The 23,161-nt window shown below is 62.4% G+C and overlaps 1 protein-coding gene across 1 annotated transcript in view; it reads right to left on the bottom strand.

Moving 5' to 3' along the window:
• Positions 1-19,733, bottom strand: part of COL7A1 (collagen type VII alpha 1 chain) — a gene marked incomplete at both ends in the record, with an annotated part of 29,542 nt that extends 9,809 nt beyond the window's left edge. The window contains 74 exon segments of the mRNA XM_080696664.1: positions 179-232; positions 306-341; positions 422-622; positions 710-832; positions 939-974; positions 1,282-1,329; positions 1,413-1,448; positions 1,545-1,580; positions 1,696-1,791; positions 1,887-1,922; positions 1,994-2,029; positions 2,910-2,954; positions 3,039-3,092; positions 3,447-3,482; positions 3,720-3,800; positions 3,883-3,918; positions 4,105-4,185; positions 4,304-4,333; positions 4,495-4,521; positions 4,762-4,806; positions 5,035-5,106; positions 5,268-5,312; positions 5,480-5,515; positions 5,602-5,682; positions 5,788-5,823; positions 5,912-5,971; positions 6,049-6,102; positions 6,249-6,281; positions 6,760-6,792; positions 6,903-6,938; positions 7,021-7,065; positions 8,328-8,363; positions 8,440-8,484; positions 8,668-8,703; positions 8,820-8,879; positions 8,975-9,037; positions 9,158-9,211; positions 9,289-9,315; positions 9,518-9,595; positions 9,684-9,755; positions 9,899-9,934; positions 10,074-10,109; positions 10,184-10,255; positions 10,742-10,804; positions 10,875-10,919; positions 11,006-11,032; positions 11,115-11,150; positions 11,248-11,420; positions 11,503-11,649; positions 11,731-11,857; positions 12,142-12,278; positions 12,356-12,502; positions 12,590-12,724; positions 12,914-13,060; positions 13,372-13,494; positions 13,710-13,856; positions 13,952-14,077; positions 14,256-14,399; positions 14,518-14,637; positions 15,110-15,245; positions 15,337-15,467; positions 15,542-15,685; positions 16,186-16,314; positions 16,392-16,541; positions 16,614-16,730; positions 16,815-16,961; positions 17,277-17,393; positions 17,490-17,619; positions 17,696-17,859; positions 17,983-18,144; positions 18,231-18,324; positions 18,410-18,569; positions 19,032-19,209; positions 19,649-19,733. Of these exon segments, the coding sequence (XP_080552790.1) occupies positions 179-232; positions 306-341; positions 422-622; positions 710-832; positions 939-974; positions 1,282-1,329; positions 1,413-1,448; positions 1,545-1,580; positions 1,696-1,791; positions 1,887-1,922; positions 1,994-2,029; positions 2,910-2,954; positions 3,039-3,092; positions 3,447-3,482; positions 3,720-3,800; positions 3,883-3,918; positions 4,105-4,185; positions 4,304-4,333; positions 4,495-4,521; positions 4,762-4,806; positions 5,035-5,106; positions 5,268-5,312; positions 5,480-5,515; positions 5,602-5,682; positions 5,788-5,823; positions 5,912-5,971; positions 6,049-6,102; positions 6,249-6,281; positions 6,760-6,792; positions 6,903-6,938; positions 7,021-7,065; positions 8,328-8,363; positions 8,440-8,484; positions 8,668-8,703; positions 8,820-8,879; positions 8,975-9,037; positions 9,158-9,211; positions 9,289-9,315; positions 9,518-9,595; positions 9,684-9,755; positions 9,899-9,934; positions 10,074-10,109; positions 10,184-10,255; positions 10,742-10,804; positions 10,875-10,919; positions 11,006-11,032; positions 11,115-11,150; positions 11,248-11,420; positions 11,503-11,649; positions 11,731-11,857; positions 12,142-12,278; positions 12,356-12,502; positions 12,590-12,724; positions 12,914-13,060; positions 13,372-13,494; positions 13,710-13,856; positions 13,952-14,077; positions 14,256-14,399; positions 14,518-14,637; positions 15,110-15,245; positions 15,337-15,467; positions 15,542-15,685; positions 16,186-16,314; positions 16,392-16,541; positions 16,614-16,730; positions 16,815-16,961; positions 17,277-17,393; positions 17,490-17,619; positions 17,696-17,859; positions 17,983-18,144; positions 18,231-18,324; positions 18,410-18,569; positions 19,032-19,209; positions 19,649-19,733 (6,207 nt within the window).
• Between the last annotated feature and the right edge of the window lie 3,428 nt (positions 19,734-23,161).

The raw sequence follows: 23,161 nt of genomic DNA, 5'->3' as shown, positions 1-23,161 counted from the left end.
AGCACAAGGTCACAAAGGACAGGCGAGTGTCACCGAGGCATGGAGGGGCCACCACAGGTCACAATCCCACAGGCTATGGGGTCAGAGACGCCACATGGAATTCCTGGGGCCCAGGCTAGGGGTGGCTGCTATCACCAGTGCGGCAGCTACAGGCCTTGGGCAGGGCTGAGGAGATCACCTTGGGGCCAGGGGGGCCCGGGGGGCCCGGGGGTCCAGGAAGGCCATCTCTGCCCTACAGAAAAGAAGAAAATGGGCCGGCCGCACCAGCACAGGCCTGGCAGCCCCACCTCGCGGCGGCCGCTCACCTGCTCTCCCCGCTCTCCTTTCTCGCCCTGTCTGCCCTGTGGTGTAAGCACCAGGTGAGGTTGGTGTCCTGAGACTCCAACCCTCCTGACCCGGCCTCCCGCCGGCCCAGGCTCACCCTGTCTCCTGGCCTTCCCGCCTCCCCCTGCCCCCCAGCCTGGCCCGGGAGCCCGGGAATGCCAGGCTTCCCGGGTTCCCCGGCAAGGCCTGGAGGCCCGGGGGGGCCCCTCTCCCCCAGGGCCAGGCCAGGCGGCCCCTGTGGGCCTGGGTCTCCGCGATCTCCCTTCAGTCCACGTTCTCCAGGAAAGCCAATGGAGCCCTAGGGACAGAGAGCAAGTGCTGGCGGCTGTTCAGCTGCAGACACACACACATACACACACACGGCAAGCAGCCACTGCTCACTCACCTCCTTGCCTGGGAGGCCGCGCTCACCCGGGGCCCCCTTGGGGCCACGATGCCGCTCAGGCACAGGAAAGGAGCCTCCAGAACTCTCATCCCAGGACTCCACCATCTCCCTCAGGGCAGACGTCTGAGGAATGGCGAGGGTTCAGAGGAACAGAGCCCATGACTGCCACCACCTAGCCCTGGGCCGTGGGCACTACTTGCCCATGGGCCCCAGCCCCTAGGTCGCCTACCTTGATGCCAACAGTTTCCAGCAGCTGCTCCACATTCTAGGGACACAAGGCCGGTGAGGGGCTGCCCACAAAAGAGAAGTCCCGGCCTCCCGCCCACACCACCCCGAACGTCTCCAGGACCTCTTGCCCAGCACACTTTTAGCCCTCTGGCCTGAGGTCACTGGAATGGCGAGCCCTCCCGGGCATGTCCCCCTTGCCAAGGCCCCTTGAGTGGAGGCCAGAGCAACCCCACAGGGCAGGGATAAGTCCAGAGGACAGAACCTGTAAGGTCATGGGGATGGGGGTAGAGAGGTGGTCCCTACTGCAGCGGGCGAGGGGGAGGGCTGTCCCAAGGCTGGCTTACCGGCACGCTGCCAGGTTCTCCTCTGAGACCACGTTCTCCAGGGAGGCCCTGGAGAGGTCAAGAGACAGGCCGCTGGGACCCGGCTGGGGCCAAGGGAAGGGGGGATAGGTAGACAAGGGAAGGGGGCTCACCTGCTCCCCTTTGGATCCAGCCTCCCCACGGTCACCCTAAGAACAGAGAGCATTAGGTAGGGAAGATGCCTCCCCCGCCCCGGCCCCATCAGTGCCTCCCCAGGCCTCTTACCCAACAATATACACACTCACCTTGGAACCTACACTTCCCGGGACACCAGGAAAACCCTGAGACACGATAGAACACAAAGGGGTCACTCGCACAGGACCGGGCATCCCGGGAGGGCATCTGAGGTAACGGCCCCTGTGGCCCCCATGCCCCAGAGCTACCCTGGACACTCACCTGGCCAGGAGGGCCGACCTGCCCTGGGAGACCCGGAGGGCCCTGAGCCCCAGGGCTACCAGAAGCGCCGCGTTCACCCTTGGGGCCATCGTGACCCTGTGGAAGGAACAGCGGGCTCAGGACCCAGGAGTGACGCCCTCTCTCACAGGGCCAGGGTGGAGCTCAGAGGACACAGAAAACCCAGCACTCACCTCTCTCCCAGGAGCACCTGCATCTCCCTTCTCGCCCTAAGGAACACAAGGGTTTCTCAGCCACGGCCAGTCCCCGGCCACAGCAGACCCCAGGGGAGGGCCTTTACCTTCTTCCCGTCTTCTCCAGGGTCCCCAGGTTGTCCCTGTGAGCAGAGGACTCTTATCAACCCAAATGGCCACTGAAGTCTAGCTGCAAGACACAGTCTTGGCATTTCGAGTGAGTAGGACTGTATGCCTGACCTCGCAGCTCCAGGCCCTGCATGTCATGGAGCGTGGCCTGTGTACGTCTGAGTGAGCTGCTAAGGGCAGCCCGCATAGGCCTGCTCACCTCTGCGTCTACCCGCACACCGCCTGCTGTCCCCGGCCCTCTATCTGTAACTGCACAGCTGTGCATCTCATGTCCTGGGGTGGGGGTGTCCATGTGTCTCAGCACGTGAGCCCACGGGTCTGTGTGCCATGGAAGGGGACTGTGTGTCTTGGTCTGCCTGCACACCTTGGCCCGTCTGCACTAGGACATGGGCTGACACCCATGTGGCTGGGTCTCCAGTGCCTGAGAACTGTGTGCCCTGGCATCTGTCTGCAAGCTTATGTGTATTTCAGTGTGTGTGACCACAGATATCAGGTGGCTATGACCACAAGTGCATGCATCAGCGTCCCTGAAAGCATGACCTAGCAGTCAAACATGTGTGTCTCACCACATCTTAACACGAGTCCACATGAGGTCATGGGTCCATGACCCGACACATCTGAATTTGAGCAGAGGTCGTGTTGATGCCTGTGTCACTGAAGAGGGCTTCGTGCCAAGGCTGCGGGTCTTCTTGGGCCCAAACTGATGACCCCAACTCACTGTCTGTGAAGCTGTCTGCCTGTGCACTTTAGAACCATGTTTTGGGATGTATGTGTATGTCTGGCTGGGTTTGTAGGCGTCAGTACGTGTCTATGTGTGGTGTGCTTCCTGTGTATCTGGGAGCCGTGTGCGGGGTTGCTGGGCAGCTCTGCTGGCCCCACACTGGACACACTCACGTTTTTCCCATTCAGGCCAGGTTTGCCATCCTCGCCTGTCCTTCCCTGTGGGGTGAGAGCATCGGGCCGATGTCAGGGCTCAGGTGAGGTAGGAAGGGCTCAAGAGGGAGCATGAAAGCCTGAACTCACCGGTGCTCCTGGGGGGCCAGGGGGGCCATGCTCCCCTCGGAGGCCAGGAAGCCCCTGAAAAGAGTCTCTGCTAGGATTGAGAGGGCCTCTGAGATGCCCCTCAGGACACACCACAGCCTGGAAGGACCCAAGATCCTCCGCCAGAGAGACCCCCAGTATTGGAGGTCCCTTTGGGTTCCCTGGGGTAGGAGGACCCCAGCTGAGACTCCCAAGGGAAGAACCCCAAGGCCCTGTTAAGATCCTCAAAGGAGGTCAGGAATGGGAACTCCTTCCAGCCAGGGACTGAGACCCCTCCCAAAGTCAGGGAAGAACTGCCCATCCCCACTTTCACTGATGCGCGGTCACGATAGGCCTGGCGGGGACGCGGACCCCTGGGCCGCCCTCCACCTCAGCACCCCCGTCACTTACATCTCTCCCTGGCTCCCCGGCTTTGCCTGCAGCGCCCTGAGGAGAGACTCAGTCAGGCTGGAGGTCAGGAGCTTGGCCTGCCAATGAGGCAGGAGTCCCAGGGACCCCCAGCCTGCAGGGCCCTAGCACGCCCGCCCAGGCTGGGTGCTGGCAGACAGCACACGACACAGCTGGTCTCAGAGCTCAGGCCTCGACCAGCCAGATGAGGCTGGGTTTAGGGCCCTCTTGAGGGGGACGGGGGCAGAATGAGCCGCAGTGACCACCACGACTCACATGCAGCCCCGGGGGGCCGGGGTCTCCTGGCTTCCCATCCAGCCCGCTCCGGCCGTCCAGCCCAGGTGGGCCCCGGTCACCCTGAGGAAAGAGCACAGTAACAGGCCTCCAGGGCCGACATGGACCCAAAGGTCAGGCCACCCAGGAAGACATTCCCTCTCACCTTTTCTCCTGCTGGGCCTCGGACACCTGGGTCCCCCTGGAGAGAACACGGTCACATGAAAGGTGATGAGGGCGGGATGGGGACTGGGGCTGAGGGGGCCAAGTTCAGCACTCACCTGGGGACCCGGGGGCCCCCGCAGCCCATCGCTGCCCTGAGGATAGAGGGAGGAGTCAGAGCGGCCTCCCAGGCCCGTTCCCGCCCGCCACAGGCCCCACCACTCACCCTCTCCCCAGAGGCTCCGGGGGGGCCGGGGTCACCCTTGGGCCCTCGAGGACCCTCCTGTCCGCGGTCCCCAGGCTCTCCCTGTGGAAGACACACGCTTGCTGAGGGCCTGACCCAAAGGCAGGCCCGAGGCTGCCCCACTGTCAGGGCACTGGGGTCCTGTCTTGACCTGATGCTGCACTCCACCCAGAGCCCATACCTTCTCTCTGGCTTCCAGGCCCGTGTCCACCTGTGGGGAATGCTTCAGTCAGGACCGGGTCATGAGAAGAGATGGGCATGGGATGTGAGGATTGATAGGCATGTCAAGAGGCTCCTGGAGCTTCACACGGGACAGTGTGAGTCAACGGGGTGGGGAGGGAGAAGACAGGATCAACCCAGCCCCATGCTTACCAGCCGTCCAGGGAGGCCCGGAGGGCCCTGGGAAAGGAAACAGTTACAGTTACTAGGACCCAGAGGTTCCAAGGCCTGGTCCAGATTTCCCCCAGGCTCAACTCTGCCCCCAGTTCCCTGAAGCACCTTAATGCCAGCCCCCAGAAGGCAGGCCAGGCTGGGGGTGGCCATCAGTGACCCCTATACCCCGTTGGACCCTGACCAGTGCACTGGCAGCAGCACTAGGGAAATGTCCGTCCCACCTGAGCCTGGGCCAACAGAACTCACCGGCTCCCCACGGTCACCTTTGGCTCCAGATGGTCCAGGGCTGCCCTGTGGGGAGCCAGAGGGCCGGGGTCACTTGGGGCAGGGCAAGCGGCAGTTGTGGGAGATCTGGAAGCACCCCAGGACGCACGGAGTCCTGGTGGCCTTTCCCAGGTATGACAAGGGAGCCCAGGAAGTGAGGACTGCAAGGCTTAGCACTGCAGGGGGGATGGCATGATCAGTCGGACTGGGGGTTGGGGTCAGGGTCGGGGGTCAGGGGTCATGGCTGGGACTCACATTCCGCCCATCCTCTCCAGGGTCGCCCTGGTCTCCCTTCTCGCCCACAGGCCCCCGCACTCCAGGAAGCCCCTGAGAAGAGAAGCTGGTGTGAAACACCCTCCCAACTATGGGCTTCCCCAAGACCCCTGACTCTTCCTCAGGTCCCCACCACCCAAGGCCATGCTGGAGGTCCCCTCTGCCCGCTCCTGCCATGGGTCTTCTGTGCCCTCCTCCTCCCTACTGGGACTCACCCGGAGACCACGCTCGCCTGCTTTCCCAGGCAACCCCGGGTCGCCCTGGTGGTGGAGAGAAAAGTCACTTTGTGAAGGTGGGTTAGGAGCTAACCGACTCAGAGAGTAGGGCAAAGAGGGCCTGGACACTGCTGCTCAGAGGCCGGGATGGACCGGGCGACCCGGTGAGTCACAGCTTGAGAGCTAAAGACCACCGTGGGGAGGGGCCTCACCGGGGGACCTTCGTCGCCCTTCTCTCCAACTTCACCCTGTGAGACATGGAGGTCAGATCATCCAGGATGCTGGCAACACCCGACTCCCTTAACCCCAGGACCCCCCAAGTCCACCCTCTTACGTCTCGTCCCCGGGCGCCGGCAGGTCCCGGTGGGCCAGGCCGCCCAGGGTCTCCCTTCTCTCCAGGAGGCCCTGACTCGCCCTGCAAGGGAGACAGGTGAGGTGACTTGGAACATATCCCACAGGCAGTCTGTGAGAGGAGGCGGCCCCAGAAGCCTCCAGGTCACCCAAGACAGCGGATACTCACCGGGGGGCCTGCTCTGCCGGTAAGGCCGAGGGGACCCTGCGGATGGCAGCAGGACGGGCTTAGTGGTGACTCCCAGGCCCCACCCTCTCCCTCCATCACACACCCCATTCCCTCGCTTATTCACCCGGTCTCCGGGGTCTCCTTTGGGACCAGGGTCTCCAGGAAGAGCCGACCCAGGCAGGCCCTGAGGGTGGAAGGATCTGGGGTCAGGAGGGCATGGCCTTCGCCTGCCCCACCCCTACGCCGGCCCCTTCCACTCACCCGATCCCCTTTGGCTCCGCTGGCTCCTCTGGGCCCGGCAGGCCCCACCTCTCCCTGGGGGTGACGAGACCATCACATTGGTCCCCTGCTCCAGGGGCCCCCACAGCCCAGCAATCATGCTGGTGACCTTCCGCTGGGCCCAGAGCCCGAGGACCCTGACCTCCATCCAGTCACAATCTCCCCTCCCCTCACAGACATACCTTCTCTCCTTTGGCTCCAGCACCATCAGGTACCTGAAGAGAAACAGAACAGACACAGCTTGCATAGGCCCGAAAGCCCTGATTGGATGGGGTAATATGGGCCTGGAAGTCAGAGAGCCCAGAGGCCACAGGGCCACCACCGAGAGCAGGGCAGGTATTAACAAAATGAGCTGACACAGGCTAGGCGTGGGTGTGCACACCCGTAATCCCAGTCCTCCAGAGGCCAGAACAGGGTGCTGCAGGTTTGAGACCAGCCTCAGCAACTTAGTGAGACTCTCAACAACCCAGCAAGACTGTTTCAGAAACAAAAAATACATAAATAAAAAGGGTTCGGGGTGCAGCTCGGAGACAGAATGCCCTTGGCTGGGCGATGGACTAACAGAAGGCCCGTGGGGTCGGAGGATTGCAGCCCGCGTCAAGGCGTCATGGCGTGGGAGAGTCACAGAGCTCTGGGTTGTGCAGTCACGCCCCAGCACAGTGGTGGACAGTTGAACCAGCCTCCCTCACTCACCAATGCCGGGTCCCCAGGGCGCCCAGGCTCCCCCTGTGGAGAAAGGATGGGCGCAGGGTGGCTCAGGGAGTCACTGGGGTAAGGTCCCCGCATGCCTGCTGCCCATCCCTGCTGCCAGGCGGTATACCCAGTCCATGACCCACCTTCTCTCCACGGTGGCCGGTGGGTCCTGGTGGCCCCTGTGTGTGGAGAAAGGGTGAGCTCAGAGAAGGAAGGAACCCACCAAAACTCGCCCTGGCCCCAGCACGGTCACACACTTACTTCAGGACCCTGGGCTCCAGGACGGCCAGCAATCCCAGGCAGTCCCTGGGGAAGAGAATGGCTGGGCTACTCCAGGCAGGGGAGGGGGTCATGGGCAGAGAGGGGGTGAGGCTGGGGTGAGGCGGAGAGGGTCTGTGGAGGGTTGAGATTTAGAGGGGTAGGCATCACTTTCTCATTATTGCCATTACTATCATTATTATTTGGTACTGGGAGTTCGAGCAAGGGGCATTCCCCCAGGCCCCACCCTTTTCTTTCTTCTTTCTTTCGTTCGTTCTTTCTTTCTTTCTTTCTTCTTTTTTTTGGGGGTGTCTGGGGATGGTACCCAGGGGCATTCGACCTCCAAGCTACATCCCCTGCCCTATTTTGTATTCTTTATTTTGAAACAGGTTCTCACTGAGTTGCAGAGGGCCTCACTAAGTAGCTGAGGCTGTCCGCAAACCGCAATCCTCTGGTCTCAGCCTCCCAAATGCTGGGATTACAAGCATGTGCCACCACGCCCAGCTTTTTCTTTCTTATTTTGTGGTACTGGGAATTGAAACCAGGGGCCTTCTACTTCCAAGCTACACCCACAGTCATGAGTGCGTGTGTGTGTGTGTGTGTGTGTGTGTGTGTGTGTGTGTGTGTGTGTTACTGGGGAGTGAACCCAGGGGCATTCTACCTCCACGCTATACTCCCAGCCCTATTTTTTAGTCTTTATTCTTTGAAACAGGGTCTCACTGAGTTGTGGAGGGCCTTGGCCTTACTAAGTAGCTGAGGCTGGCTGCAAACCTGCAACCCTCCTGCTTCAGCCTCCCAAGTACTGGAATTACAAGTGTGCACCATCATGCCCAGCTTACCCATAGCCCTTTTTATTTTTCCTTTTGAAACAGGCTGTCCTAGAACCTGAGATCCTCCTGTCTCAGCCTCACAAGTACTGGATTTCAGGCATGGGACACCACATCTGGCTACCCATGGCCCTTTTTAAAAATGTTTTACTGGAAAACAAGGTCTGGCTAGTTGCTGAGGCTGGCTTGAGCCTGTGATCCTCTTGTCTCAGCCTCCCAAGTACGAGGATGACTGGAATCTGCCACCACGCCAGCTAGGTTGGCAGAGTGGAACTTGACAGCAGGGCAGAGCCCAGGTCTATTAGAGTGAAGGTCCGAGGTTAAAAGGCAGGTCCCTGGGGTGGAGGCTGGAGCCTGCCTCACTGCGGGTTAGGGGTCACTGAGGATGGGTGAAGGGGCAGGGCAGAGGGGTCAGGGTAGAAGTGAGCTGAGGCAGACCACAGAGCCCGCAGAGCTGGCCAGGCGCTGAGGCCACAGACTTACCTGGGGTCCCGGTGGGCCAGGCAGTCCACGTTCACCCTGATGGAACAGAAGAGGTCAGGGCTGAGTGCGGCCCCGCATCCTCTTGGCCGCAGAGCCCCCAGGCTGCACTTACTTTTTCTCCAGGCTCGCCCGCGGCCCCTGACAGCCCCTGGTCACCCTGAGGAGAGAGGGGCCAGGAGAGGCCTTGACTGGTGATCCCCAGGCAAGGTGTTACAAAGTCCGACCTCCCCTCTGAAAGCACAGCCCCCAACCTGGACGGGCTCCTAATCTGCAGCCTCCCTCAGGCTACGCGAGGCCCTGAGGATCAGCTCTCACCCCCAGATCCCTGGCTGGTACTCACTTTGGGGCCAGTGAATCCCGGAGGTCCCCGCAGGCCCTGAAAGGGATGGATCTGGGGCTCAGTGGCTTAGGTCTGGGTGTGAGGATGGCATAGGAGTTGAGGGTGGGGGAGAGCCGTGCCCACCACATTCAGAACCCCTGGCCCCGACTCACCGGCTCACCCGGGATCCCAGGCTGCCCTGGGAGGCCCGGGGACCCATCCTCACAGTCACCCTGAAAGAGAAACACATGGCGGGGGCCTCAGGGAGGGCTGGCCAGCACCCAGCCTCCTGCCCTAGAACTGGGACACAGTGAGGTCAGGCTCCTACCTTCTCCCCTTTCTTTCCGGGGGGCCCAATAGGGCCTTGGGGTCCAGGGCTTCCAGGAAGGCCCTACGAAGAAGTGGAAACGCATATGAGCTGAGAACCATAAAGCCCAGCACCTGCCCCAGCACAGCCCCGCCTACCCGCGCCCCTGAGCAGGCTCCCTAGCAGAGCCCCAAGGCCCCTCACCGGTAGCCCGGGCTCCCCAGATGCAGTATCACCGATGCCCAGTCCAGGGGGACCCTGGGAGAGATCAGCAGGTGAGGGCACGGCCAGGGATCCGGCTCCAACCACCCCAGCACACCTTGTGTCCGACTTACCCGCTCCCCGCGGTCACCCTTGTCACCCTGGAAGAGAGACCGTGACACCATGACCCCATGACCCTGGGCCACACCTCCCTCCCAAGACACAGGATGGTGAGGGCCAGGGATCACGCCGGATCATAAGGATCGGGGGCTCAAGGGGCCGGGGCAGGGTAGGGCTGGAAGGTCAGAGCAACCAGGGCCACCAGGCCTCAGCCACATGGGGGTCAGGGGGCCATGCTGTCACCTTCACGCCTGTCCCAGGAAGCCCTGGGGGTCCACGGGGTCCCGGGTCCCCCAAGTGGCCAGGAGGTCCAGGGGGGCCCTGAGAGAGGAGACAAAGTGTAAGGTGCAGCCTCACAGACCTCCCCATTACCCCACCACACACTTCCCCCACGTACTCTGGGACTTACCGAAGGGCCAGGGTCCCCTTTCCTCCCAGGAAGCCCTCGCCCCTCGCCTCCAGGGATTTGACCGGGCTCCCCCTGCAGGGGCAGAGAGTCAGGGCAGGATTCAGGATAGAGGAGCCTTGAGGTGGAAGAAGCCCCTAGAGGTGCCCCCGCTATGCCTTTCCAAGCAACCCTCCTCCCTGGGACACCCTGGCCCTCCCTCCCTCCCCTGCACCTACCGGCTCCCCCTTCGGGCCTCGAGGCCCCTGCTCTCCCTAGGGACAAAGCAGAGTGGATGGTGGCGCTGAGGTCCAGGTGACTGTCAGGGTGGACCACAGGCCGGTGCCACCCCCACCCCAGGACCCCCCAACCCGCAGAAAGCATGTTTGTGCTTGGAGAGCAAAGGGCACTTACTGGTTCCCCACGAGGGCCGGGCCACCCTGGGGAGCCCTGTAAACAGAGGACAGTTAGAAGCACCCACTGAGCACCTGTCAACCACGGCCCCAAGGGCACGGTTTGCTCACCTTCAGGCCAGGGGTCCCAGGAGTCCCGGGGCGGCCAGGGTTGCCTGGGAGCCCATCTGCTCCAGGGGCGCCCTAAGGAGACAAAGAGGTGAGCATAAAGGGACGCTCCCTGGTGCCTGGCTCCCTAGAGGAACCCTCCACCCAGCATGCCCTGCAGTTGGAGCGCAGCACTGGGGAGCAAGGGCACCCCTGATCTGACGATGTGGCAAGGCACAGGCCTCCCTGCCTCTGAGACTAGAGTGGCCACCCCGGCTCTCCAGGGGCTCTCAGAGGCCCTCTGCCCCTCTACTTCAGAGCCACCCCAGTCTCCGTGTGGGTAACAGTCTCCCCTCGGGCTTCTAGGAGGAGCATCCTCACTTTCTATTTTTAAATTTGAAACAGGGTCTAAGTAGCTGAGGCTGGGCATGAACCGTGCTCCTGTCTCAGCCTCCCAGTACTGGATTCCAAGCCAGCGCCACCACGCCCAGCTCCCCTGTGGTTCTAGTTCTGCTTCTTCCTCCTACAGCCCGAGAACCTAGCAGGAGCTCCCCCGGCAAGTTCCTGGGTCTTCTCACTCACCCTCTCGCCCTTTGCAACAGTGCTTCCGGGGGGCCCCTGGGGGCCAGGAGCACCTGTCCTGCCCTGAGGAAGAAAAGCAGGTAAGGTGCTGGCAAGCCAGTCAGGACAGGGACAGGTGTGGGGAGGCACTCACCGGGAGGCCGGGGGGGCCAGGAGGTCCAGCTTGTCCTTCCAGGCCCTAGGAAGGGTGACCAGTGAGTCCTACATCATCAGCTGCCCCTGACCCATTGAGGCCGGCCATTCTCTACCCCACGTGCTACTCACCATGACTCCCGGTTCCCCCTTCTGGCCCTGGGGGAAAAGACATGTCAGTGAGGATCAGGGTGACTGGCCCAAGTGTGGCCTTCACCCACTCTCAAGCCTGGACATTTACCTTTGGACACTTCACGGAGCAAAGTTCTGGCCGTGGCTGCAGACACAGGGTCTCTCTGAATACAGGCAGTTCTCCCCAGAAGCCCAGACCCCCTCTTCTTCACCACCCATGCCCCCAGGGGCCTCTTCCAAACCTGAGTGGCTGAAGCTGCCTGACACAGGGCTACTGCCAAACCACTGACTGCCCGGTCTAGGCTCACACCATCGTCCACAGCAAGGAAGTGTTGGACAGGGTCCATGCCCGGCACCAAGCGACGCAGCTGCTCTGGGTCCGCTCCCGCCAAGCCTAATATCATCACCTTGAGCCCTGAGGAGGGGTATGGCCGCCTGTGTGAAGCCCCCCTGGGATGCCCCATTCCTTGCCCCAGCTCTATCAGCCCTATTCTTACCGGCAGCCTGGGCCTCACGGATGGGGCTGAATGTGTCGCCTCTCAGCGGCTCATCCACTACCAGAACCATCACTCCCGGCACCTGCTGGCGGCGCCCAGGGGCACCCGGCCCCAGCAGGTGTCTGTGAGCTGACACCACAGCTGCGCCTGGAAGGAAGGACAAGTCAGGGCCCTGGACATCAAGCTCCCCGCAGGGTCCCAGGAGCCCACGCCCACTGCGCTACTCACCCAGGTTGTTCCCACTTGGGTCCGTGTAGGGGATGTCGCGGATCTTCTGCAGGATGGTGCCACGGTCATGGGAGCTGTTCAGCGGGAACAGTGGGGAAGCTCGGTGACTGTAGGACAGCAGGCCAACCTGGGTGGGGAGAGACACTGAGCCTGGGGGATGGCGAGGCAGGGCTGGGGACGCAGAGAGCCTGGGGAAACCATGGGGAGTATGGCTGCAGTGGGACTATTTGCTGGGGGCTCAGCAGCGATGGCAGGGTGGGAGCCAACCAGCAGGAGAGATGCTCTGGAGCCTGGGCAGAGCTGGGGGAGCCTGGACCTGCGCTGGCTGGGGGAGGACGACAGGGGAGACTGGCAGAGCCTGGGGTGGGGAGGGGCAGGCAGACGTAGGGCCTGCTGCCCCTAGAGCCAAACCTGGGTGGCCTGTGGCCCAAGAGGCCCAAGCGCATACACCAGGCGCTCCAGGGCCCGCCTCACAGCCTCCGCACGGTGCGCGCTGTCTTGAGTGGTATGCAACAGGAAAGTCACGTCCAGCAGGCCGTGAGGACACGCTGCAGGCAGGGCCAACTTACCGAGGGGTCTGTTCACCCAGCCGCTCCTCAGGCCCCTCCCACTGTGCCCTGCGTACCTGGGTTCTGGGTGACAGAGGCCTCGGGGCCTGGCACACCCCCCTGGACCGGTGTCAGGGAGAATACATAGGAGACGCCAGGCTCGAGCCCTGTCACTCGCTGCGAGTTTGAGGTCCCTGGAAGTGTTTGTGGGGTCCCCGGCACTTCTGCAGAGGACAAAACTTTGTTGAACCAGAGGGCCCTCCGTGACCCCCAGTTGCTAGCGCACCCCAACCTCAGCCTCCCCCTCTCACCCTGGCCAGTGCCTCTGAGTGGCCTCCAGGACAGGATGTAGCTGGATGCTCTGGACACTGGGGTCCAGGCCAGAGTCACTGAGCTGATGGCGGTGTCTACCACACGGAGTTCAGGGCTTGGGACGTGAGGTGATTCTAAGGAAGGGATCCACGATCAGGGGTCAGAGGCTGCATCCCCAGGACCCAGAGGGAAGAGATGGGCTCCAGGGGCAGGTCCACCTGAGCTAGGTGTCAGGAGAGGCCACAGTGAGATCACCCCGGGCCAGGCAAAGTCTGGGGTGCGGGCAACTCGAGTGGATCATCAGGGAGGGCGCCTGGGCTCACCGGTGTGTGTGGTCACCTCCGCAGGGGGACCTTCTCCAGTCGGCCTCAGGACACTCAGCCACACGCGGTACTGTGTCCCTGGCTCCAGCCCTTCCAGGAGGTAACTGCTGAGCTCAGGCCCCAGGACCCGGGTGTGTTCCTGGCCACCTGGGGTGGGCAGAGGGTGGGGACTGGAGCTGGAGGAAAAGGCTGCCTACCAGCACTAGGGGATCTGCTCACCTCACTGGCCACCCCGACTCACTGCCTGACTGCCAGCAAGGTCCACCCTCCTGATTGGTTGTCCTCATTCTCGCTGACCCTGGCCACTTTACTGACCTCCCGGCCGACCCTCCACGCCCTCCTTGAGCCCATCCACCTGTGGAGTGATTCCACTCATCCCGCCCCAGACCTCGCCCATGCGCCGGCTCCGCCCACCGCCCGCCCCACTGGTCCCTAACCTCCGGCTGGGCCTCGCTCACCCTCAGGTTGCCAGCGCAGACGGAAGCCATGTGCCCCCGGCACTGGCCCCCAGCTCAGCCTCAACCAGTGCTCCCCGCGCTGCACTATGCGAAAGGTGTCCAGCGGGGCCGGAGCTTCGGGCGCTGGAGGGAAAGCGGGATCAGGGAGGCCCCGCCCCCGCCGGCCCCTGCGCCAATCCCACACAGGCAATCCCACACAGGCAATCCCAGGCCTCTCCCTGTCATCTGGCAGACCCCGCCCCCCACAGACTCACTACCAATCACTGATCCCTTTCCAAACCGCCCCCAGCGCATCCAAGCGCCAATCGGAGGCGTGCTCCGGATCAAGCCCCGCCTACGCGTGGTGACGACGATGGAGACCGGGGCGCCTTCTCGGTCTCCGATCAGTGCTGTCACTCCCACCGAGTAGCTGACTCCGCCTTCGAGACCCCGGATCTCTGCGGAGTCCGTGTTTCCTGGGAGCAGCTGGTGTCTCGTGGGGCCACCTGACCAGGCGAGCCAGAGCCCCGGTCAGGGGTGGCGTGGCTAACCAGAGAGGCAGGCCAGCCGGGAAGGGTAGGGCGGGCGCAGGGAGCCGTACCTTCGCGCCGGCCCCAAGCCAGTCTGTAGGATGTAGCTCCAGTGACCCCAACCCAGGTAACCCGCAAAACGTCGCTGGAAGCATTGAGGATCTGTAGCTTGGACACTCTGCCCACCGGCTCTGGGGCTAGGGACAGGGTAAGGTCAGGGATCAGGGGCCACTGGTATCTGGGAGGGAGCAGGATGGGAGTTCAGTGAGGTTAATGCAGGGGTGGTTCAGCGTGGACAGGGCGGTCCTGGTGCAGTAGGAGTGTGCAGCAGGTGGGTGTGGTGTGGTGGCCAGCCGCTGGCCAGGGCCCACTCACCAGTCCTCACAAACGCAGAGGCAGGGGCCCCATCCACTCCAGCCACGTGGGCCCTCACGTGCACGGCATACTCCGTATCTGGCTCCAGCCCATCTAGCTCAGCCACAGTGGTCTCCCCAGACACCAACTGAGACCTCTCTGGGCCTAGGAACAGGGTAGAGGTAACTTCAGGGCGAGCCATACTGTGTCCCCCAACACCCCACCTGCACCCCCATTCCACCCAGACCTAGCCCCTCGACCCTCCTAAGCCCCCGGTCCGCACCGTGGCCTGAGTGCCAGGACACTCTGTATCCTGTGGCACCGGGAACCCTGGTCCAGGTGATGGTGACAGATGAGCTGCCGGCCTGGGTCACACGGACTGTCTGCACTGGGCCCAGCGGGTCTGGGGGACAGGCAGTGGGGACTCTCACGCGGGACAGTTAGCAGGGACCATCAGACGAGGGAGGCGATGAGGGTCTTACGGGGCAGGGATCTGACAGACAAGTAGAGAACAGGCCAGACAGGGAAGGAGTGGGGTTCTGGTGGGCCAGTGGGAGTCTGAGCTGGCAAGAAATGAAAATCTGAGAACCAGGTCTGGCGGGTGAGGAGGGGTGTCTGGCAGAGGCAGTAGGAGGGAGGGCCTGAGGGATGCATAGTGCAATTCAGGGGCAGAGATGGCAGCAAGGAACCTGGAAAGGGGTGGGCTCCACAGGAGGTGGAGACCTGGAGCTGAAGGGGAAGCGGAGCCTGGGGAGGAGGCAGGAGGGCTGTGGAGGGTAAGACAGGGCTCCTGGGAGAAGCAGGCGTCTGAGACAGGAGGTAAGGGGCACGGGGACACGGGGGCGGAGAAGCCAGGCGCTGGGTCCACCGCGAACCTGTTTGAGCCACGATGACCACAGGGCGGCCCTCCTCTCGCCCTCGAAGTGCCGACACGGTCACCTGATAGGAGGTTCCTGGCTGCAGCCCCGAGATGTCGGTGGCAGAGGAGTCTGGGGACAGTGTCTGGCTGGACTCTGGACCTAGCACCAGAGGGACATGCTGGCATGGCTCCTGGCTGTCCCCATACTCCGCTCAGTCCCCTGGGCAGCCCCCACTCCCCACACTGACCACTGCCTGTCCTCCAGCTAATCCGATAACCACTGGCTCCAGGAACAGGTCCCCAGGCCACCCGTATTCTCGTCACATCCGACCCCACGACCTGCAGTCCTGGGACAGCGAGTGGGGCTTCTGGCTCTGGGGGTAAAGGCAGGTCAGGAGTGAGGCAGGAGCGAGGCAGGCAGCTACCCACAAGCCAGCCACATGCTCACCTCGGCGGACCGTGAGGACGCTGGCCGCCCCCTCACGGGTGCCCATTCGCGCAGACACTCGCACAGTGTAGCTCAGCCCGGCTCGAACATCATCCAGGTCGAAGGCCGTCTGGCTCCCGGGAAGCACCAGGGTCCGCTCGACCCCTGAGGGAGAAGGCAGGGTGGGGGGAAGGTGCCATGTGGGGCGGGGCCGGCCTCTGGGGTGGGGACGTGGGCTGGTGGGCGTCAGCGAGGGGACACACGTGAAAGGGTGGGTGGGTGAGTGATGATGCCGAGGCCATGGGATGACAGTGCCTCGGGTAATGGGGACTCTGGATGGCAGGGCCGGCGGACAGGAGCAGGGGATGCAGGGTGGAGCCGGTGGATGGAACGCAGTGGACAGGGGGCAGACACAGGTGTGGGACACCCAAGGAGGACATGAGGGGAGAGCGCATGCAGTGGTCACAGCCAGGGTGACAGGCAGGTGGACGGCACAGCCTATGACTGTAGGGAGGGTGAGAGCCATGGCCAGGCTCTCCCTGGGGGACGACGGATGTGGAGACGGGAGGATGCTGCAGGTCCCAGAGCTGGAGGAGATGGGGCAAGGGTGCAGGGCCTGAAGGCTGGGGTTTCAGCATGGGAGGCTTCTGGCCGCTGTCCCTCACCCTGGGTACTCCGCAGAGTGACACGGTACTCGGTGGCACTGGGGACGGGGTTCCAGGACACCCGCACCCGCTGCCCGGGCAGTTCAGTTGCTCGCAGGTCCCTCACGGGGCCCACGGGCTGTTCTGGGCCTGTGGCAGAGCACAGTGTGAGAGGCAGCTGGAGCCGACACTCCCCAACCCCTTGGCCAGGTCCAGAGGGCCCTCACCGGTGGGGACCACCATGGCAGGCGTGGCCACCTCACGGCCCTCCAGCAGAGTGTACAGCGTGAGGCGGTACTCGGTTCCGGGCTGCAGCCCGTCCAGCTGGTAGCGGGTCACATCGGAGGGCAGCACCACCTGCTGCGGTGGCTCTACGCCTGCAAGGTGGCAGGGTCAGGCCAGCTGAGGCCGAGCCCCGGCCCTGCTACCGCCCCTCTACTTGCACTGACCGCTCTCGCGGTGCCACTCCAGCCGATAGCCACGGGCGTCAGGCACCAGGTTCCAGGAAAGGAGGATGGACATGGGGCCCAGGATGACGGGGCGCAGGCTCTGATGGACGGTGGCGTCTGCCCAGAGTTCAGGGAATGTCAGCGGCCTCTGCACCCTCCCCGCCTGCCCGCCCAGCCTGAGGAAAGCACCGGCCTTCTCACCAGTACGGGCGACCAGGGAAGTGGCAGGCCCCACGCTGTGGCCAAGCAGGGTGCTCACAGTCACCTCGTAGTCTGTGCCAGGCTCCAGGCCACGCAGCAGCGCTGACCCCTGTGCAGGGCCCAGCTCCTGCTGCTGTGTGGTCCCACCTGCATGAGGGGCACAGAGGGGTCATGGGCCTTGAAGACTCAAGAGTTAATAGTCTTTTTCTTTTTTGGTACTGGCAGTTGAACCCACAGGCATCCTACCTCTGAGCCACGGCCCCAAATCTTATTTTTTTTTTAATTTTGAAAGAGGGTCTTGCCAAGTTGCTGAGAGTCTTACTAAGGTGTTAAGGCTGTCCTTGAACCTGTGATCCTCCTACCTCAGCCTCCCAAGTACTAGGATTACAGACATGCATCACCACACCTGGTGGGATCTAGTCTCGTCTGAAGCACAGGAGTCCCCTGACCCGTCTCACTTACCGCTGAGAGCCCGCCAGGTCACACGGTAGCCAGTGGCGCCTGGCATGCTCCTCCAGGCCACCAGGAGGCTGTGGGCTGTGCTGTTCTGGAGGGTCAGCTCCAGCCCTTCCAGGGCAGCTGGGGGAAGGTCGCGCCAGGGATTAGCAGAGTTAGGAGTGGGTAGGGGCCATGGGGATGGGGATTAGAGAAAGGGCTCAGAGGCTGGTTGCTCACTGGTCCAAGCTGTCCCACTCACGGCCTCCCCGATGCTGTTGGTGTAGACGGCAGCCACAGTCACTTGGTACTCCGTCAGTGGCCGGAGACCCTGCAGTTGCAAGCTGGTCTCGCCAGCTGGGACATCCACCTGTCCAGGGACAGTGGTCACCTCGTCCTGTTCAGCTAAACTGCCGGCCACGCAGCTGTCACTCCCACATCTTTACCTCTCGCCGCTCGCTGGGCAGCGGCTGTCCCAGCCCTGTCAGAGGTGTGTACTGGACCTTGTAGCCGGTCACAGGGCCACTAGCCGCCGTCCACTGTACTCTCAAGGACTGACTTCTTGGCTCGGACAGCACCAGGTCCCGGGGGCCAGATGTTGAGTCCTCAGCTGCAAAGGGGAACCGGGTGGCGGGCAGGAGGGCCGGGTCAGGAGCAGGCGGGATGGCTCCAGTGTTCCCGGCTGGGGTCGGGTGGAGCAGCCCAGGTCTGAGCAGAGTGGGCAAGAACTCACAAGGCAGGGTCACAGGCACACCACCCGCGGTCGTGCACACTCTGCGGGAAATGAGGGGCAGCAGTGTTCTCAGGATACTGAAGTCGTTGACGAAGAAGAAGAAGTCACTGGCTGGCTGGGAGGCCACTCGCTTCAGCTCCTCGGGGTCGGCGTTCTTGATTCCTGGGGTGATCCGATCAGGGCTGTGGCTCCGCGGCCTTTGCAAGGGCCACGCCCCAGCCGACCTCTCACCCCAGCTCGGTACTCACCCACGGCAAACAACCTGACCCCCTGCCCCTTCAGCCGCTGGGCAGCTGTGTCCACCAGGTCCTGGGATTTCCCATCGGTGATCAGGATGCAGACCTGGGGTAGGTACCGGGGCCAAGTCAGGGCTCCCTAGACACTTACCTGGGGTCCCCATGGCAGGCCGCGGTGGGGCTGGGCTCACCTTGGGGGTGCCCGGCCGAGCCAGCTGGGGTAGGAAGACGCGGTCGGACACGTGGAGAAGCGCAGCCCCCGTGCGTGTGTTGCCCCCCTTGTAGCTGAGCTCACGGATGGCTCGGATCACCTCACTCCCAGAGCCAAATGCATCCAGGCCAAACTCAGTCCTGACGGGGAAGGAGCAGCAGCAGGTGAGGGGTCAGGGCCTCTCCAGGAGGCCGCTGGTGTGAGGATGCCAGGTTCTGGGATTCCTGCCCCCACTGCTGAAGCCCCCCAGTCAGCAGTCTCCCTGTGTTCTGTGCATACCACCTGTGGCTGCACCCAGGCAGGCTGGAGCCCTCGGGGTTCACCACCCAGGGGGATGGGGTACTGGTTAGTCACTGAGGAGGAAGGGCCAGTGGTAGGAAGGTGGACACTGGCCAGACAGCCCTTCTAGTGAATGGAGAGGCTGAAAGGTCAGGAAGCTAGGAGGCGGGCAGTCCGAGGGATGCTGAGCATCTGGCTCCCCCCACCTTGTGTGCTCCCCATCTCCAGATCGGCCGGCAGAGCCGCCTGGAGGTGTTTCTGGGCTCTGGGCCCTGTCTGGAGAAGGGGTCTCAGTGGGCTCCCCAGGAACGGCCTCCACTCACCGCGGGTCATCACTGTACTGCACCGCGGCGAAGCGCACGCCCTGGGCGGCGGCCCCTGAGAAAGGTAGCACCAGCCCCTCCAGGAAGCCCCGCACTTCGCGGAAGTTGCTGCGGCCAATGGAGGAGGAGCCGTCGAGTAGGAACACGATGTCGGCAGAGTAAAGGCGCGTGCAGGTCACTGGAGAGGGAGGAAAGACGGGCCTTTCTGATCAGCCCACCCTCCCTCCTCCCCCGCTGTTTATATATCTGCTTATGCAGAACCGGCGGGGTAGGCCTGGGCCTGGAGGGCCCCTCAGAGGCGCAAGGACAGGACTCAGCTTGGAGGTGTGACCTCTCCTGCGGGGCTCTGAGCGGCACCCAAGGCTGTGGACCTGGGACTGAGGTCAGCCTCTAAGGCCGGCCGGTGGGGGTGGGGGGGACGACAGGGGACTGAGCGTGCATCTGGAAAGCCAGGATTGGGGTCCAAACAAGGTAGGAGGCAAGTTGGGCTCCCCAGCGTGGGATTGCAGAGGACTGGGGAGTCTAGAGAGTCAGGAGGCAGTGCAGAGTTGGGGATATGAGGGAGGACGGCCCAGAGGAGCCATGGGGACAGGGCACAATGCCCTGTGGGCGCCCACCTCTCTCCCTGGGCTGGGCCCGCACTCGGGGCACCTCCGCCAGGATCCCAGCACAGAGTGCGGCCACCAGGAGCCGAAGCTTCATCCTGGGTGATGAAATGGTCAGCCAGGACCCACACCTCTGTCCCTTGGCCCTTAGCTGGAGCGGGTTCCGTCCCAGCGTCCCCCACCCCAGTCCTGGCCTTGCCTGGGTGTCCGCCTGCTCCCGCCGCCGCTGCCGCTACAGTCCCACAGGCAACGCAGAGAAAAGTCCCTGTTCCCCGGGGGCGGGGCGGGAGCCGTGGGCGGGCGGAGCAAGTTGGACCGCCCTCACCCACCCCTTTTTCCCCACAGACGCAGTGATAGAAGCACTTGGGTGCAAGCCCCCTCCTATGGCTTCAGGGATGCCCCAGGTTCTAACAGAGGCCCAGGGAGTGCCTCCGCCCCACGGAGGGCCAGGGTCTTTGTTGCTTTGGGTCAGTGTGACCGTGAAGTGGCTGCTGGAGGCTGAAGTGGGAAAGGTTTCTGCAGACCAAAGGATACAGGGGGGTGGCAGGGGAGGCTGCAGCTGGGAATGAGTCACCCCATTCCGTGGGGTGCCCAGACAAGCCTGCAGGCCATGGGTCCCGACTAAGGCCACTCCTGTGATTCAGCTCTGTCTGGTGGGTCTCCTGCGCCCCACCCCAACCCCCTTGGCAGGCAGACTCCGCTGGGAAGGGGGCACTCAAGGCTCTTGCACTGGGGAGGCTGGAGCCCCACTGGGTCGGGTCTCAGTAGTGCACCCGTTTGGAGAGGGAAGACCAGAGGAGAGAAAACCTGTCACACTTCTGCAGACGGCTGGATCCCAGTGCCCCTCACCCCCTCCGTGCCTTAAACCAGTCCCAGGAAAATGTCATCCAGCCGTGTTTGCAGGGAGGGGGGCTGGCTGCAGGCTGGGTGGGACCACCCACACCAACAGCTCATCTGTCAGGAATCCACCTCCTGTAGCTCACGCCCCTCCTGGTGGGCCTGTCCATTTTTCAATCCAGGTTCCCCCGCCTACATGTCCTCATTCTGGTCTGTAGGAGTCCCCTGTCAGTCCTCTCTGAGACCCTTTCTATCCAACTCCCCTATCATGCCCAGCGGTTACCTGGGCCCTTTTTTTTTTTTTTTTTTTTTTTTTGCAGTACTGAGGATGGAACCCAGGGGCATTCTATCTCTGAGCTACACCCTCAGCCCTATTTTTTATTCTTTATTTTGAAACAGGGTCTCACTGAATTGTAAAGAGCCTAAGTAGCTGAGGCTGTCCACAAACCAAGATCCTCCTGTCTCAGCCTCCCGAATGCCGGGATTACAAATGTGTGCCACCACGCCTGGCTCCCATCTCCTTTCTTTAAGGGACCTGTAACTTCCCTTCGTAACTGCCCCCCACTCCCCCCTTAATGCACCTGACCTCCCTCCCCTCTCCTCCAATCAACACTTATGGCTATAGCAGTTCTCCCATGGGAGCCCCCCAGGCCCAGAGGAAATATCTGTAAATACACTCCAGGAGAAGCCAGCCCCATTTGGCCCTGACCCATGCGTGGTTTTTGGGGTTTTTTTTTTGTTTGTTTTGTTTTTTTTTACCAGTTCTGGAAAGCTCTGGGCAGCCTAGGGAGCATAGCTACTCTCACCACCGCTGCCGCTGGACCCTTCCCGCCTCCACACCCGGCCCCAGGTCCTCCCTCCTGAGACCCACGGCTAAATGGGAGATGAAGATAAAATGGCCGGATTCCTTTCCTCTGGACTCCGTGTGTGTGTGTGGGGGGTGCTGGGATTGAACTCAGGGGCTTTATAGCTCTTTTAGCCCTATTTTAAATATTTATTTTATTTTTGCAGTACTGGGGATAGAACCCAGGGGCATTCTACCTTCGAGCGACACCCTCAGTCCTATTTTTTATTCTTTGAGACAGGGTCTCACTAAGTTGTGGAGGGCCTAAGTAGCTCAGACTGTCCATGAACTGCAGGCCTCCTGTCTCAGCTTCCCAAATGCCGGGATTACAAGCATCTGTCACCACACTAGGCTTCTATTTTATTTTTATTTTGAAACGGTCTAAGTTACTGAGGGCCTCATTAAATTGCCAAGGCTGGTCTTAAACCTGTGATCCTGTTTCAGCCTCCCAGGCACTGGGATAACAGGTGTGTGCCACCATACCTGGCCCCCTGGACTCCTCTTGGGTGCTGAGGGCTTTCTGGTGTGGCCAGAGTTGGGGGTGGTGAAGCCCATCTGATCCTGTGTTTTCCTGTTGCCCAAGAAGGCTGAAGCCCCTCATGGCTGACCACCCACTCCTAGCCAACCTGGGGCCCAGAACACTTTTCCAAGGTTAGGGTCTTAGGACCTCCCACCCCTGGAAGGTGTGCTCCAGATGGGGGCAGCAGAGAACCAGACATGCCCTCATAGTAGCCCCTGCCCCTAAGACCCAGCACAGTGGGCAAGAGCGGGGCTTGGAGATGCTGTACACAGCAGGGATGTCCATGCACATACACGTGGGGGTCCAGCCAACAGGGCAGAAAGGAAACCTTACCAGAAGGGAGCGGCCAGGGGATGCCAGGAGAGGCTACGTGGGGCTGACTGGGCCACTCGCCTCAGGCGCAGTGTGGGGCCCAGTGCCTACCTCAGCTCCTCTCAGGGCAGTGGCCCCGGAACTTCAGCTTCTCCAGCTCAGTCACCAGCTCTGCCAGATGGTGCCACATCATTAGGGATTCTGAGGTTGCAGTCTCACACATGCCAGGGTCCTGGAAACCTCCACACTCACCAGACCATGGAGCGCTGGGCAAGAGGGCCCTGCAACCCACTCCTCCCTCGGGATCTGTGCTTGTGTCTCCACAGCCTGCCCCAGCTCCTCCTGTGCCATGACCACAGGCCAACTCGCCAGGACTGTGGAGTCCAGCCTGAAAGTCTCTGTACTAAGAATCTGTCTTGACCACGTCTCTTCCTCTACCATAGCCCAACATGCCTCTCAGCCCAGAAAGACCCAGTGGCCTGGCTTAGAATACAAGACCAGACGACACGGAGCAGCTCCAGCTCACATGTGTGTGGCCAGCATACCTGTGGCCTTTGGGGCTCGGGCACCAGCTTAGACATCAAGCCCTGCCTCCAGGAGCTCACAGAGGGCCACAGGCCTGGCACTCACCCCACCCCCCAGCACCCTAATAGCAGGCAGGGCCCTTCAGGGTCCTATGCTGCCCAAGAGCTTCTCTCCAGTGGGCCACGCAGCAGGAAGAGGATCTGCCAGTGCCACCATGGTCCTGGGACAACCCAAGGCAGGATGTGGGAGTGCTGGGAAGCACTGGGCAGCCAGGGGCTCAGGCCTGGGTGCTAAAGAGGCTTCAGCATGGCCGCCTCCACACACCTCGCCCCAGGCCCCGTTCACACCCCAGGTCCCTTGGCTTCCACACCTCCTTCCCTGACTGGAAGGACTGCGGGCGGGTATGGGCTGAGAGGCCCTGCAGTGCTGAGCCGTGCAGGACTAGAGAGGGGGTGCAGGACTAGGGAGGGAATGACAGGCTCGCAGC

This window comes from Muscardinus avellanarius (genome assembly GCF_963383645.1).
Source record: "Muscardinus avellanarius genome assembly, chromosome: 5".
NCBI lineage: Eukaryota > Metazoa > Chordata > Mammalia > Rodentia > Gliridae > Muscardinus > Muscardinus avellanarius.
This window is presented reverse-complemented; position numbering and strand designations above follow the sequence as displayed.